Here is a 14,382-nt window from a genome sequence, read left to right on the forward strand (position 1 = left end):
TCTTCATCATTGTTCAAATAATCATAGTTTTCTTGTACGCGATCATGCGAGTCGTCTGTGACATAGAACGTGTAAGTCAACGATAGGTGAAGTCGAAGATGTAACTAACCTGTACTTTTGTTCTTGGGGTCATCGGTCGTTGTTAGCAATTGATAATCTTCAGAGTTAGCATATTCCTTTTCAAGCTCTATTCATAAATTATAATATGAGCACGCATTCGGATGAAATTTTTTGGAAAAACGTACCAGAAGATGGCGCATCATTCTCAGAGGTGCCGATGTCGGTAACAGCGGTTGTCCCCAACGTGTCGGCTGGTGCTTGCGAATGGTCATCTGAGAAAAAAAAGTAATGAGCCTGTGCAACAGGGAAAAAACGACAGTAGATGTACCTTTACCTATATGTTCTTCATCCTTACTTTCAGGGGGCAACGAAGCTTCGAAAGGACGAGGTGTGACCAGGCGCGACAAGGTTTCCTGGGCCGCATCCGCAGCAACATCCTGGTCTTCCTCTGGAGCCTCACCATAGTCTTCGTAATCACCGTCAGCATCTTCCTCGTATTCATCATGTGCTACGAAGGCCGGCTCGTCTGCTGCTGATTGATCCTCATCGCGTTTTTGCTCATCTGACTGGTCATCAACATGATCTTCCGGTCGCTCCTCCGGGTACTCAATGCTTTCCGATTGAATCGATGGTTCTGCCGGCGCTTCTTCTGAATGTTGTTCGCCGTCCTCCACATAACGTTCACCTTCGGCGCCGACTACATGTTCTTGATCCTGTTCGGCGTCTTCGTGTCGCTCTTCAGTTTCTTCGTATCGTTGCTCCTGTATCGATTCCTCGTTGGCGTCGTGCGTTTCTTCAGATTGGTCCTTCTTATTCTCTGAAAAACTTCATAAGTATCGCATTAGGTGAAAACGAGAAGATATTCACCTTCTTCGGGTGCGTAGAATACCTCATCCGCTGCCAATTGGAGGCGTGCCACCTGATCTTGAAGTTGGCGATACCGTAGAATAAATCGCGGTGTAACAGTATGCAGCCGCAGACGTAGCGGTCCCGAGATCTCGAATGCATCATGCATTATGTTCAGTTCATGGAGCGTCACCTCACTAGCGTATTTATTGTCCTGTAATTTCATGTAAGTAAAGTAGCATGAAGTCTGTTGGCCGCGACTCACTTCAGAAATCACAAGTTGCAGATCGTACGCATCTAGGACAAGTTCTGCTGTAGATAGATCAATGGCGCCAGCAAGGTACTCGTCTTCTCGAAGAGCACTAAAAACAGCCGATAGAGATTCATAGTAAAGAGTAGGGTGGTGCTCCAGGAGTAAAGAATATTTCTGCTGTTCTGGTTGCGAAGATGAAGATGCCACCCTTGGCTGGTTGAACAAGCAAACGTCAGGATGATCAAAGTCTGGAAAAGAAAGCAGCACAGCTTGGGGCGGCTCGATATACACCCCTTCCGAAATTTCATGGGGATCTTTGGGCACATCGTCAGTCCCTAGGTCAGCGACCTCTTCTACATCTGCGACAGCAGGCTTGGGCACCGACTCGGGTTCTGCGTCAGCATCGGCTATCTCGTCATTTGTCACCGTAACATTGTCGACGTTTGTTTCGCTCGCGACAACCGTTCCATCTTCACGGGACTGACGACCTTCATCCAACAATTCTACCGCCTCTTCTGAAGGGACCTCGATTGCAGCTTCATGAATCTCATGGGAGGACGAATCCTCAACCGGAAGCTCAAAGGGTGCAGCAGATAACGAATCGACGACGGCTGGATCCGATGTATCATCAACCGGCAACGGTGTCACTGGGGCATTTTCCAGTAATGACTCTGTAGCCTGCTCAAAAGATGGGATAGTAGCGTCCTGAGTCAACTGTGACGTTTCAGAGTAACTCTGGAGGAGTGACTCGGGTCCTTGAGACAAAGTGACGTGAAAGGATGGACGACTCTCCAAAGGGTGTTCCATAAGAGTAGGGTCTGCTGGAACATCCAGCGCAAAATCTACAATAGGGACCGGGGGCGGCTGGATGTCAAGGTGCTCGGGATTCGAATCGGGAAGAGGCTCATCCAGGACCTCCACATCGACCATAAATTCCTGCTCGACAGCTGCACCATCGTCAACCATCTCATACTCGGGATTCTGAGGCGGGGGATTGTACGAGTCCATATCCACTTCGACATCGAAATCGGCGTCGGCAAGCGACTCATCTGGGTCAAAATGGGCGTCTGTATCCATGCTGGATTCATATTGCATCCACATCTCTGGTTGCATTGGAACATCGATGTCCGTAGGGTAGTCCAGCATCTGGGTATCGAAGGGTTCCAGCATGGTGGAAGTCATGGTGAAAGTTTGCGAGGAGTCGTCAAAAAGCGGGCTGAAGTTTGTCATCATTTCATTACTTAAGCGGCGCACGGACCATAGTTTACTCTCCACTACCGACGTCTTACTCTGACTAAAACGCCATGGCTGTCTCCGCTGCCCATGCTGCGGATACGGAGTATCTCGTCCGCAAGTCAATGACTACTGGATACCATATACTGTCGCTGATTACTCCGCCCGCCTATGTTGTCTTTTCTGTGTCGGGGTACGGTTGGCGTGGCTTTTCGGCGAACCGCCTCCTTCGTGCGACATGGCTCGGTGGCGTCGGAGGTGCAACCCATTGACTCGTCGTGCGAATCTTCTCTCTGAGGATTATGTAGGTACCGTGGTTGGTGGTGGCCTTGGGTATGCTCGTTATCGCTTTTCAAGTGAAGAAGTGGCCAGAAAACATAGACTGGAATCTACATATGATGTGCGAGACTTGATTTTATCGCTAATGGCCCTTAACTTATATTCCTCTTATGCAGACTAATCGTATCAGAGCAGAAGACCACAGTGTCATTGGTTCCATTTTATTTGCTGTGCTCACTCCAGCTATTTTATGGAAACGCGCTCATATCGTGAATCGTACGTGTCACATTCATGATTCTTCCTCTACAAATGCTCGCCGACGATTCTAGTCGTTTTGGGTGGTGCCGGAATAGGCAGCAGCATTGGGCTGATAACTCATTATGCTCGGACACTTGCAGGAGACCCACCGCCCAAAGTGACACTCCCAGCAATCGTCACAGCATAAGCACATCAGTCGACAAGACCTATAAAATGTTCTGTATCTCTACCTCAGCGTGTATTTCTGTTGGCTTCTCTACACAAAATGAACGTTTCCTGACAATCCGAATGTCGAACCAGTCCGAGTTGTGATCCCGTCTAGTTAACGAAGTTCTACTCTCTTCCTACATCTTTCAACCTTCCGTCTACAACAGGGCTAATAACCAGCAAATCGTCATCGCCTTCTTTCACCTTCTCTTCGACGTCCTTCCCCCTCCTAGCATTCTTACCATCAAACAAATCTACCGAGCTCATATTCTCCGTCACACAAATTTTGAAGTGATCCTGATAATGAGCTTTGGAGCGCGCCCACCTTAGCGCAAGGTGCGCTGCGTTCTTCCACTGCAACACCGCCTTAGAATCATGGTGTTTACGCTTCCGACTGGCAATCTCGCGGGAAATCGCCTCCTTCGTTCCACGATGCAGCCTGTCATGGTTAGATTGATCCACCAATCGAACCATTTTATTTACAAAATGAGAACCTTGGTGAATGTTCAGTCACCTTTCGGCCTTCAGTTTTCAGTTCTGACCGTACCTAGAAGGTATTTGCGAACCAGGGTGCTCATCATTTGACCCGTCTCGTCGTCGACAAGGTATCTGTTTCGCATGAGGGGCAAGAAACCATCATGTCCCTGCGCCATGTACTCTCTTGTCACGACACTATATTTTCTTCCGCCTTCAATGCGTTCAATGGGGAAAGCGTCGACAAGTCTCGGCGTAGAGCGACCGCTGGAACCATCGTGAACACTATCTTCGACTTCTTTCGAGAGCCAGACGCCCAAAACGCGCTGGCCAGGTTCCCGGCGCGAATCCCAGGAGACACGCATACCGGAAACGATGGGAAAGCGCCTTTGATCGTCATTTTAGTTCATCGTGCATGATATGTTCCAGGAAATGGACGTCCTACCCTTCTTGTGCTGGCCAGGTTTCCAGCGACGCTTCCAGAGCATCCCAGATTGCCTTGCCGTCAAGCTCGAGGACAACAACCGAGTCTTCAAATGGTAGAATTTCGAGGATGTCCCCTAAGCTGATAGATCCTACAAATATTATGAGACGGCGCTTAATTCAATAGTACGAAACAGCATCACCAGGACCATACATAGAATCACCACGCAGTGTACCAGCGCAGATGAACACTGCGTCGCCACCACCACATCCTTTCATGCACAGGGTGTCATCATATGCATGGCGAATGACATCTGCAAACCAATTCCCAGCGGCAGACTGGTTATGAAACGGAGGTAAGAACCTAGATAAAATCCAAACCGAAACGACTAGCCTCAGCGGTACGAATGAATTGCGAACGAACGTCTATGGGCACATTGCTGACGCAAACGGGAGCCTTGAGACTCGACGATACTGATGATAGCAGCTTCTCAAGGAGCTTGCTAAGTTTCTCCGATGACTTCGAACCCGGCTGTGTCGAATGTCGTTTACCTGGTCGACCAAATCATTCAGATTTCGATCCCCAAATCACAACAGAAGTCCTTACCAAAAATCCGTTTTATGACTTTTCTTCTGACACTACCCTCGGGGGTAGATTCGAGCTCTAAATCAATCTCACTCAAGTCTCGAAAGTCAGTTCCGCTCTTCACGACAAGCACGTCACCGTGATCATCCTCGGCGCCTAGAACATGATCATTCGTGTCGTATCCTTCCCATTCACATCCCTTACTTGCGTAATATAGGTGATCATGTCCGCCCAATAGGATATCAACGCCATGACTAGAGTGGATGGGTTTGTTTTTCTGCGCAGAAGGAGACAACGCCAAAAGATCTTTTGCGAGGGCAATATCCTAAGATTGCATTAGCGAGGTCAGTCATCGTACAAGTTGTGAGACGCATACATTTGGAACCCTGGTGCATAGGGTATAAACAAATCACTCGCAACGGAGAACATAATGGCGTACCGGGAATGGGTGAGTGCGATGACGATATCGCATTTGTGTTCGCCATTGGGATCACGGAGACGTTGCGAAAGAGAGATGCCAACTTCTTTCATGTCTCTGTACTCAAAGTGAGGAGGCCACATAGACACGGTGCCAATCCATTCCCTAAGTGATTGAATGAATGACCGGGAATCTGATATTGACAGTAACACACTTTTCCACCAATCCAATGACGCCGATGCGAGTTCCAGCCCGCTCGAATACTTGGAACTCGTGTAAGCGCTCAGGTACCTGAGATGTTGTAATGTCAATAATGTTGCTTAGTATCCATGGCTGTTGGGCTGGAGGTCAGTGTGATCAGGAGGAGCTGTTCAGTGAGATGTACAAATGTGGTGTCCTTAATAAGCTTGGAAAGATGTGGGTATCCTAGTGACACGAATACGTGAGGATCAGACACATCTGAAATATCACTTTAACACACCAAAATCAAAATCGTGGTTTCCTGCCGGACGAACAATAAGCATTGTATGCCGATCTTGAAAGAAGGAGGTAGATACCCGTAAGAGATACATCTGGGGCAAGTTCGTTCATGACTGGGACCTGAGAGCGAGAGATGAACGACACACTTTGTAGGAAATGGAAGACAAACCATATGGCTCCCTCGGGTTACAGAACTTTCGACTGAAGGAGAGAATAAATCGCCAGAGAATAGAGATAGTCCATCCTTTGTTCCATCCTGCAATGTTGGCCACTGGTCTCTTATATTGTCCAGCATCGTGGCAAACTGAGTAACGTCAATCGTCTCCGTTGACTTTGGGGAGACTTTTTGAGGTGCAACTCGATAAACATCGTTCCAGTGCACTATATGTAGGACGGAAGTTGACATTGGGGCTCGATGGGTATCAAGGATGACGATGGACGTTGGTTGCAAGAAACGTTGGCCGCCCGGCGCCCAGAGGTTGCACGTGATCGTTTCTGTGATCTCGCGACCATCCAAATTGAAACTTGCTAAGTGCCAATCAACGCTTGGCGTTTGCGGCGTCCGCTTGTTTTCCCTTTTCTTCGTGAGGATTTTTAACTTTGGAAGTTTCAACAAAGATTTACTGCCTTAGCCTAGTGCCGTCTTCAAGGGCTGTAGACAAGAATCATGCCCCAGTTACCTTCTGTCTCTCAAATGTGATGAGTGATAGCAGGAGAGAGGGTTGCAGCCGTCGTTCATGGGCATTTCGGTGTGGGGGTTGATTCATGTTTGTTGTGTGTCTGGTTCCGGTGATTCCTCTTCGACGACATCGTTGCTTCATTCATCAGGCCAGGTATTCTCGTGCCCCGAGCGTGAGGTTCCTAATCATAGCCCCAGCGCTTCATCCTCCTCCGACCAGTCCGCCGACCCGACCGAGCAACACCGAATCTCGATGCAACCCAGCCATCTTGCATAACAATGGGCGCAGTTCCTTCGCATCCACAAGATCCATGTCCTCCGACGAGAAACAATCCGTTCGCAGTGTAGCTGCCTCGTTCGTCTCCATTTCTCTCCAGGATACTGCTTTATCGCCCAGTGGCTCGTTGTTGATAAACAACGTAGCGAAATGGGAGGAAAGTGTAGCCGCCAATACCAAGATTCAGCTTGCCCGTACCATTCTTTCTCATTCCAACATCCGTTCAGCACTCATTTCTCGCGACTCCGTCATTGCCGATACCCATATCTTTAACAACGAGATAGACTTCAAGACCGGACCTATTACCAACCAGAAGTCCAGTGGTCGGTGCTGGTTATTTGCTGCCACCAATGTCCTACGTTACGGGGTCATGAAGAAACTCAAGTTGAAAGAATTTCAACTTTCTCAGGTGATATCCTTTACCCGGAACACTCTTCTCGGCAATTTCTGACGTTGTATCACATTTAAATAGTCTTATATGTTCTTTTGGGACAAGCTCAACAAGGCAAACTACTACCTGGAGCTATCCATCGAGCTTGCTGACCGTCCTCTTGATGATCGGCTTGTTTCGCAACTTTCGGAAAACTTAATGAGCGACGGTGGTCAGTTCGAGATGGCTGTCAACCTTTTGGAGAATTACGGCCTTGTACCACAAGCTCTCTATCCCGAGTCCACTCATTCTTCATTTTCCTCGCCACTCAATGCCCTTCTCAAGACGAAATTATGTGAACACGCGCTCATTCTTCGTGCTCTGTCAAGTGATTTGAAGGTCCAAACTTTTCACCGGATGAAATCCAGGCCACTCTCCGCACTGAGAAGGAAAAGCTGTTGAAAGAAATCTATATTATCTTGACTGCCACTCTTGGCGTGCCTCCTATGCCTGATAAGCAGTTTGTCTGGGAATACTATGACGCAGATGGTAAGGCTGGAAGATGGGAAGGCACGCCGATTGAATTCTTGGAGAAGAACGCGTCTGAGCCATATCCTGTAGGTCATATGTCCTCTTATTTCCATCACGTATTCAAAGATTGGTTTTACAGGCTCAAGAATACTTTTCGTTGGTCAACGATCCCCGCAATGAATATTCTAAACTGTACACTGTCGACAAGTTCGGCAACATTTGGGGAGCTCGACCAATTCTTTGTCAGGATATTTTACATCCACTTTTATCGTCTTGCCTCATTTTTCAAGATTCTAGATGTTAACACACAAATTGAGAACATGAAGAATGTGGTGGTGAAGGTAGACACTTATATTTGGAAAATGGCCAATTGATTCCAACAAAATAGCGACAGATGATCAAAGCGGGCTTACCCATTTTCTTTGTGTGCGACGTAGGAAAGTTCTCGGACAGGTGATGCTGGCATAATGGATCCTGACCTCTTCAAGTACGAGGTAAGCGCATATCTCCCTCCAACTCGTCATATTGGCCGCTTATTGATATACGCAGACCGCGTTTGACATCACATTTGGCCTTACAAAGGCCCAGCGTTTGCAAGTGGAGGAGTCCTCTATGACCCATGCGATGGTTATCACGGCGGTTCACTTGGATCAGGACGGTAAACCTGTCAGGTACAAAGTGGAGAATTCCTGGGGCGAGACCGATGGAAAGAAAGGCTATTTTATGATGACCGACAAGTGGTTCAAAGAGTATGTGTCCACACGATGAGCGATCTCATTTCTTAACTTGATCATTGCAGATTTGTTTACCAAGTAGTTGTTCCCAAAGGTCTTGCTCCCGAACATCTTGTGAAGATTCTCGAAACCGGAGACGCCGTCGTGTTGCCTCCTTGGGACCCTATGGTGAGTTCAGCATTCCCTTACCGCCACTAGATTTATGACAAGTCATTAGGGATCTACGTTGGTTTAATCTTTGAAGTGAAATTTGTAGAGTATCAAGGTTACGTGGCTGATGAAAGTGGCCCGAATAAATATCAATGCGATCCTTCAGTAGCAGTTTGGAAGAGAATGAATATTGACTTCGACGTGCCGATAAGAAACTATGAAAATGCTGTTGACCACTTGCATCGTCTGGGGTGGATCTGTGCAAGGTCTATCCTATACGGCTCATTTACCAATTCCAGTCTTTCATTTCTTCGGGGTGCTCTTGTTAGATTTTGGTGATTGCACGAGAGGGGTTGAACCAGTCAGCATGAAAACGCACTTTGGACAAAAGGAAACCGCTGATACATCGCAGAAAAGGAGAGTGATTACTATGGTCTATAACGTGCTGAATTGTTCATACGCGATGGAGGACCAGGTCCCAACTTGGAGCTTCATTGACTCCCATCTTGACTTATCAAACCTCGTATCATACAGTTATCATCAAACCCCTCCCGTGTAAATATAATATCCGAGTAACAAGGTCCGTAGGTATTCTATGAAAGAGTCGGTGCAGACTCTGGTACAGGTTCTGGTTTCCGGTTCTGGTGGTGGAGGTATCACGTCAACTAGGAATCCAGGCAAAAAGCGCTCCATTCTCTCGGACGTAGGCTGTCCACAGTGTCCGTTGTTGTTGACTGCGTTGATCGTTTAACGATGGTGGGACGAGGATCTGGGCAGCATTCATCACGAGGATGACATTTTTCAACGATTCAGGGATAGCTTCGTACTATGAACTATCGTCAGTAGTCGTGTCGAGTCACGGAAAGCAACAAACATACTAGCTGGTCTTTTTTGTCGATATTCATCAGTCTATCAAGTAGGTCCAAAATCTGTATCCACAAAACACGGATATCGGATTGCATCTGGCTTTCGCGAACCTCAAAGTGCATAAATGTTTTGCACAGAAGTGCTGACGCTCGTAGCCGCGTTTCTGGCATTCCACGCGGATCGCGCAAGAAGATTTGCGGCTTCAATAGATCATCTAGAAGGGGGAATACGACTCGGTTGAAGATCTCCTCTGTCTGTACATCTGTTGCCTCATCGAACATGGCATGAGAGCCTAATAGCACGCGCTGCAGTTGACTCATGGCGCTATGCCGAACCTCGCGAGATGCATTAGATGACTGTCGGCTGAGCGAGGTAAGCAATGGTAGCCATAATTGATGCCAGGCTGTAAACATCGCATCAGCATTTCAGGGAATGAGATGAACGGCTTCAGTATCTACCTTTGTCTCGGGATAAAATTGAAGTATCCAAGGTCGATAGCCATTTTTTGAGATTGACAAGTAATTCAATAGCTTTCTTGCCGCGCTCTACAGCCGGTGAACTGCAAAGTAGTCAGGAACTGATGGTGTTAGGATCAGCGACAAACTTACCTCGCGGATGGCGCAGGCTCATGGCGTCGTCCATGTCGCTGGCTTTGTACAGAAGTGCCTGCAATAGAAGCAAACTCATCTAAAAGTGTGATAAACCCTGAAAGTTGTCGACCGTGATAAATTGTTGAGGTCCCTCAGTCACTAGGCCAGTTACAAGCTCGAAAGAGAGGCGCGCGGCTTCTGGATGAGACACGGTCGACCGAACAAGGGCGAAGACTAGATTCCACTCTGTTTGAGAACTATGATGCACGTTCAGGGATAACTTTGACATAGTAGAGTAAGAGTTGACCTTATGACATCGCGATGCTTTTGAACAATGAGGATGACTCCAGATATGACCTGCTCTGCAACCGAATTGGCAATAGCTGGTGTCAGCCCTGACAAAAGATCGAAAGATACATAGATTTGGTCTCGAAGAGATGGCTGGGACCTGAATTAGTACACTCGGCCTATATCATTCACTTGCTGCCAATACGCACAATTTGAGCAAGTATTAGACAGAGCCGCAAGAGGCCTACGACAGCTCGCTCGATGAGGAGAACGCTATACTGCTCAGAAGACGAGAGTAAATTTGATAAATGTTCGAAGACGATTGGCCTGGAACAATTTCAGATAAGATCTAAGGCTCAAATGAGGTCGGTAAAGACTTACCATAGATCTTCGATGTGCTGTGGCGTCTGACAAGCTATACTAACCATGGTCTCCAGCAGGAATATTGATGCAGGATCGTAGGGAAGGACGTGAGTATCATTATCTTGCGGCGCAAAGTTTTCATCATCGGAACCTTGTTTGAGCTTCGCTACCGTCCGGTCATGCGCTAACGCCTCTAGAGCGCGGATTGCTGCAACAAGAGCCTGCAGGTCCAATTGCCTAGAATACCAACATATGTCAGTGGGCAGGAAAATAAGAAGGGGGAATCTCCGTACATGATCTGGCTGTACAGCTCGTCCAGACGACATGACGTGATACAATCTATCGTACAAAGCGTATTCTCAACGTCGGCATCGGTGGCCTCGGGTAACGCCTCAGAACTAGCGGCATAGGGTGTCATTAAATATGAAGACAGTGTCGACAAAAGCCCCCCATCGCTACGTGATGCATGCCGCTGTGGCTGACTTCCACGCAGAGGTATCATGGAAACACCACCAAGGAAATCTTCCATCTGGAGCATCCTTGTTGGAAGCAAGGAGTGAAGGAAAAGATTTTGGAACATCTCGAAGATCTGAGGGGCAAAAACGTTCAGAATCCTTATGTCATGAAACTGCGAGGACTCAAACCTGTGTCCAGCCTTCTCGGAGAGCATTGCCATTCCCGTTTACGATATTGAAGAGGACCACGGCAGCTAGTTGACCCTTGAAGTTCGTGCCAAAGTTGATGGATAGATTGGAGACTGTGACAGATTGTCCTTCTACATCTACAACAGGATAATTGGGGACTTGGACGGATGCAGAATCTGAAAGAAGACTGGTCGCCTGCGAAAGTGACACCACTACGAAGTCAAACACATCTGGAAGACGGAAGTGGCCAGCGAGGGTAGCGCATTGTCGGAATCCGGCTACAGACCGTTGAATAATATAGTCATCGTCAAAACTGATGAATGCATAGGCAATGGCCGAGATGACAGGTTTCCAGACGGACTTGAAGATGTCGATATCGAAATGAGGCGTATTGCATATCATAAAGTCACCTGCGGCTTATTACTAAGGTTCTGCAAAGAGATTATGGACCCATACCAGCTTGTCGTGAACGTGTCAAAAGTTCCTTCCATGCATACTCGAAGCCAAGCTGTCCCGTATGCTCCTCAGGCATGACGATTTCTCTTTTCCGTATGGAGTCATAGATGTTTTGCTGAGGGCAATTCAGACCATGTCAACACAAGGGTATCAAGACATACCAAGTATTCAGCGGGGAAATCACCTTTATCGTTAACACCCCGTAAGTTCTTTTGATACTCTTCAAAAGACATTCGTTTCTAGTGCCGTTTAGACGTCAGGCTCTATGAGTAAGTCCCACAACACGTACCCGAACTTGCGGATTATGCAAATCAGTGTTGAGCATGATGATAGAGTACGCTAGGACATAAACGGCATCTTCGCTCCTTATTTCAGCTGCGAGACTGCTCAGCACAGTATTTAGCGTAGAGAAACTTCTTAAGTTACCTGGTTCCGATGCAAATATATGGACGCAAATGTCTCCGTTATTCGGTTGATTTGCTGCGCCTCACCAGGCAATCGAAATGTTTCCAATAGTTCTCGCATGGCATCAGCCATAGGTTTCTAAGGGGTAAAACGTCATTCCACTGAACACAGTGTGGTAAGAATGACCAACGTTTTTGAAGTCGAAAAGACCAACAAATGCTTTAAGCACTTCGATGTTATCAGGTTTCGATATGTAATCTCCCAAAAGGCGTTTATCCAATCGGGTACAGCTCTTCAGGAATTTTGCAAGACTCTGAGCTTTACTGACCTCTGGCGACAAGTCGGCATATATTAGTCCATTCTCCTCCAGAAAGGCGATTCCGGCCTTTGGCTTTGCATTGAAACGAGAAGCACCGGCGAGAATCAACTTCTTTTGAGATTTCTTCTGCAGAAGGGACTCTGGAAACGGGAACTCTGAAGGCCACGGGGTTGAAGTCTGATAACAACAAACCGGTCAGAAGGATACAATTTCAAAATGCAACGTTACAGACGCCACTAGCTCGACCGGCCATATCGTTGACAAATGCTAGCAGAAGGTCCAGGCAAAGGAATTGGGCGTTTCGTTGTTGCACGTCCAAGCCTCCGCTGTAGTATGCTGGGTACACCGACTGAAGACATAATCACGGTAAGCGAAAGCATGAGACCAGTAATACGTATTCACCTTTGTCAAAAAATCGATGAGACGTTCCATCAAATTTTCGCAATTAATGTCACAGTCGTAGTTGGTATATAAATCAACCATAAAACTAGGGTGCCTGGATATCTGACTCAAGATTTCCAGACTTAAATCACGCGTTTCGCCTCGGGCAGGGGGGACAAGTAATCGAGGGGGAGTAGACGCTTGTTTTTCTAGCTGTAGCTCGTCATCAACTGGTCCTAAAGACGGGGTGCCAGGCGTTCCAGGTCTAGGAGATCCTACGTAGATACCTTTCTTGCTTATAGCCTGTTGTGCCTTTGGGAGTGTAGGAGCGAGGCGATCTATCGTGAACGCCAAGAAGAGCTCTTGCTGCAGTTTTAGGTGTTGTCGCATAGTGTCAAACATGGTTGATATCGTGCGCAATGAGGAATGGAGGACAGAGCTATTTTCCGATCGCGCCAGCTGAAACAGGAACTTGCAACAGGGATCAAGGATAAGTGCTTCCAATGAGGGGAAATCTGTGATTCTAGGGGCCAACTTCCTCCAATGCGGCGTTCAGAATTCCGAGGACGATTAAGCGCGTAGAATCGGTATGCTGCTGATCGTTGGGGTCCAAGACGTAGACAAGAACGCGAAGAAGCTCCAATATCGATGGTAGTCCGTCTGAACATTGCCCCGATCTCATTCAGTGGGGCGCTGTGATTGAGACGAGAGACTCACACTGAGGTCTAGGACCACTAGGTGCCGGGGAAGGTGGAGGATGTGGTTCTTCCGGAACTGGCGTCGGAAACTGTTCTGGCAGAGATTCTTCTTGGACCTGGTCTGTCGACACTGACATCTTTATCTCGCCATCTTGGGTCTCTTCATCACTGAAACGCAGTTTCTCCTCTTCTGAGGCAGCATCCAAGAAGTGGAGCCGAGAGAAGACGGTTCGGACTAGAGCATGCATTGTGGTTTCCGCAGAGCGTCGCAAGGTTTCTAAGAGTTCTTGTTGGACTTCCAGTAATGACGCGATGATAATGCCACTTACCACTCAGGCGCATCTGACAGCACGTCGTAAGAACGGTCTCCAGCATTTCATCACACCTCTACGTCTCCTAGCACCGTTCCGTGTTCACAGAGACAGTCCTGTATGACAGTCATGATCTTGAGTAGAACGACTTCATCTCCGGATGAGTCACTAGGTTCAAATTTGCAGTGAGATACAGTGCTGCTGAGTTCCACGAGTGCAGCATCGAGAGAACGGATTGCGATGAAATAAGACCGCAAGTGAAGAACTTGTGAAGCGAGGAAAGCGCGGCAGACGTGATTGGTCCCGTCGAAAGAGGAGAACGGATGATAGGCAAAGAAAGGACCTAGAATAGTAGGCAAAGGAACGCTCGTAACGTCTGGATAGCATTTGAGTATACTAAACGCAACAGCAAACGTGTCACTTACCTTCCACATCTCTCAATGCTCGTTTTAATTCCTGGAATCCGACCATAAGATCTATTTCCCCTGCTTTCACTCCCATAGTGTTTGTCGTGGGTGGGCAGCGGTGGATATTCGGAGCCCTAGGTTGCTTCCGAGGGCCGAGTCTCTCGTATTCATAAAGTGCGTAGCCGACGCCCATCGGGAGTTCTTCCGCATAACCGAAGTGACGGACAGAATTTCTGAATACAGAACATGTTTCTGTGACACCGTTCGGCGCGTCGCTAAAGGTTGCGGGTGGACCATTAAGGCATGCATATAATCAAGACGAGGCCGTCGTGTCACCGAGCCATGTAATTTGTTTGCTTTGAAAGTTTGAGACAAATACATCCTCGTTTCTTTCC

General features: G+C 47.7%; 6 protein-coding genes across 6 annotated transcripts; 3 read left to right on the forward strand and 3 right to left on the reverse strand.

The window, feature by feature from the left end:
- Positions 1 to 901: 901 nt before the first annotated feature.
- EV420DRAFT_1275867 (uncharacterized protein) lies at positions 902 to 2,341 on the reverse strand (the record flags this gene model as incomplete). The annotated part of the gene is made up of 2 exons (XM_060467926.1): positions 902 to 1,120; positions 1,172 to 2,341. 2 exons carry the CDS (start codon positions 2,339 to 2,341, stop codon positions 902 to 904), a joined length of 1,389 nt encoding a protein of 462 aa, XP_060326374.1.
- A 66-nt stretch (positions 2,342 to 2,407) lies between these two features.
- Positions 2,408 to 3,223, forward strand: EV420DRAFT_1567100 (uncharacterized protein). Its single transcript, XM_060474091.1, has 3 exons — positions 2,408 to 2,650; positions 2,701 to 2,792; positions 2,848 to 3,223. The coding sequence occupies exons 1-3, from the start codon at positions 2,464 to 2,466 to the stop codon at positions 2,998 to 3,000; spliced, it is 432 nt and encodes a 143-aa protein (XP_060326375.1). The 5' UTR covers positions 2,408 to 2,463; the 3' UTR covers positions 3,001 to 3,223.
- On the reverse strand, positions 3,224 to 5,983 carry EV420DRAFT_1567106 (Metallo-dependent phosphatase-like protein). Its single transcript, XM_060474092.1, has 13 exons — positions 5,687 to 5,983; positions 5,595 to 5,637; positions 5,519 to 5,539; positions 5,423 to 5,463; positions 5,252 to 5,370; positions 5,059 to 5,202; positions 4,996 to 5,005; positions 4,641 to 4,944; positions 4,428 to 4,585; positions 4,237 to 4,372; positions 4,056 to 4,185; positions 3,684 to 3,997; positions 3,224 to 3,630 (listed from the first exon to the last, which is right to left on the reverse strand). The coding sequence occupies exons 1-13, from the start codon at positions 5,921 to 5,923 to the stop codon at positions 3,263 to 3,265; spliced, it is 2,025 nt and encodes a 674-aa protein (XP_060326376.1). The 5' UTR covers positions 5,924 to 5,983; the 3' UTR covers positions 3,224 to 3,262.
- Positions 5,984 to 6,507: 524 nt separating this feature from the next.
- EV420DRAFT_1567108 (peptidase C1B, bleomycin hydrolase) lies at positions 6,508 to 7,678 on the forward strand (the record flags this gene model as incomplete). Its single annotated transcript, XM_060474093.1, has 4 exons — positions 6,508 to 6,882; positions 6,946 to 7,242; positions 7,272 to 7,460; positions 7,514 to 7,678. The coding sequence occupies 4 exons, from the start codon at positions 6,508 to 6,510 to the stop codon at positions 7,676 to 7,678; spliced, it is 1,026 nt and encodes a 341-aa protein (XP_060326377.1).
- Positions 7,679 to 8,464: 786 nt separating this feature from the next.
- Positions 8,465 to 9,168, forward strand: EV420DRAFT_1567115 (uncharacterized protein). The gene is made up of 2 exons (XM_060474094.1): positions 8,465 to 9,084; positions 9,137 to 9,168. The coding sequence occupies exon 1, from the start codon at positions 8,476 to 8,478 to the stop codon at positions 8,815 to 8,817; it is 342 nt and encodes a 113-aa protein (XP_060326378.1). The 5' UTR covers positions 8,465 to 8,475; the 3' UTR covers positions 8,818 to 9,084; positions 9,137 to 9,168.
- Positions 8,465 to 14,323, reverse strand: EV420DRAFT_1567117 (uncharacterized protein). Its single transcript, XM_060474095.1, is given in 25 exon segments — positions 8,465 to 8,899; positions 8,919 to 8,952; positions 8,975 to 9,084; positions 9,137 to 9,528; positions 9,584 to 9,684; positions 9,734 to 9,807; positions 9,846 to 9,972; positions 10,023 to 10,156; positions 10,213 to 10,330; positions 10,385 to 10,603; positions 10,660 to 10,955; positions 11,011 to 11,420; positions 11,467 to 11,581; positions 11,628 to 11,705; positions 11,756 to 11,849; positions 11,918 to 12,009; positions 12,062 to 12,367; positions 12,423 to 12,539; positions 12,593 to 13,105; positions 13,140 to 13,231; positions 13,289 to 13,546; positions 13,599 to 13,635; positions 13,655 to 13,956; positions 14,006 to 14,121; positions 14,214 to 14,323. 25 exon segments carry the CDS (start codon positions 14,294 to 14,296, stop codon positions 8,852 to 8,854), a joined length of 4,266 nt encoding a protein of 1,421 aa, XP_060326379.1. The 5' UTR covers positions 14,297 to 14,323; the 3' UTR covers positions 8,465 to 8,851.
- Positions 14,324 to 14,382: the final 59 nt, after the last annotated feature.

Source organism: Desarmillaria tabescens (genome assembly GCF_030435595.1).
Source record: "Desarmillaria tabescens strain CCBAS 213 chromosome Unknown EV420scaffold_42, whole genome shotgun sequence".
Lineage (NCBI taxonomy): Eukaryota > Fungi > Basidiomycota > Agaricomycetes > Agaricales > Physalacriaceae > Desarmillaria > Desarmillaria tabescens.

What these genes read in the sequence shown, in the direction of transcription:
- EV420DRAFT_1567100 (XM_060474091.1), top strand. Translation starts at nt 2,464, where the DNA reads ATGGCTGTCTCCGCTGCCCATGCTGCGGATACGGAGTATCTCGTCCGC. An exon ending in ATGGCTCGGTGGCGTCGGAG is followed by an intron (nt 2,651 to 2,700) that starts GTGCAACCCATT and finishes AGGATTATGTAG; the next exon opens with GTACCGTGGTTGGTGGTGGC. An exon ending in GACTGGAATCTACATATGAT is followed by an intron (nt 2,793 to 2,847) that starts GTGCGAGACTTG and finishes CCTCTTATGCAG; the next exon opens with ACTAATCGTATCAGAGCAGA.
- EV420DRAFT_1567106 (XM_060474092.1), bottom strand. Translation starts at nt 5,923, where the DNA reads ATGTCAACTTCCGTCCTACATATAGTGCACTGGAACGATGTTTATCGA. An exon ending in AAACCACGATTTTGATTTTG is followed by an intron (nt 5,464 to 5,518) that starts GTGTGTTAAAGT and finishes TCGTGTCACTAG; the next exon opens with GATACCCACATCTTTCCAAG. An exon ending in AGTCATAAAACGGATTTTTG is followed by an intron (nt 4,586 to 4,640) that starts GTAAGGACTTCT and finishes TTGGTCGACCAG; the next exon opens with GTAAACGACATTCGACACAG.
- EV420DRAFT_1567115 (XM_060474094.1), top strand. Translation starts at nt 8,476, where the DNA reads ATGAAAATGCTGTTGACCACTTGCATCGTCTGGGGTGGATCTGTGCAA.
- EV420DRAFT_1567117 (XM_060474095.1), bottom strand. Translation starts at nt 14,296, where the DNA reads ATGCATGCCTTAATGGTCCACCCGCAACCTTTAGCGACGCGCCGAACG. An exon ending in CTGTCAGATGCGCCTGAGTG is followed by an intron (nt 13,547 to 13,598) that starts GTAAGTGGCATT and finishes AAGAACTCTTAG; the next exon opens with AAACCTTGCGACGCTCTGCG. An exon ending in TGCATAATCCGCAAGTTCGG is followed by an intron (nt 11,706 to 11,755) that starts GTACGTGTTGTG and finishes AAACGGCACTAG; the next exon opens with AAACGAATGTCTTTTGAAGA.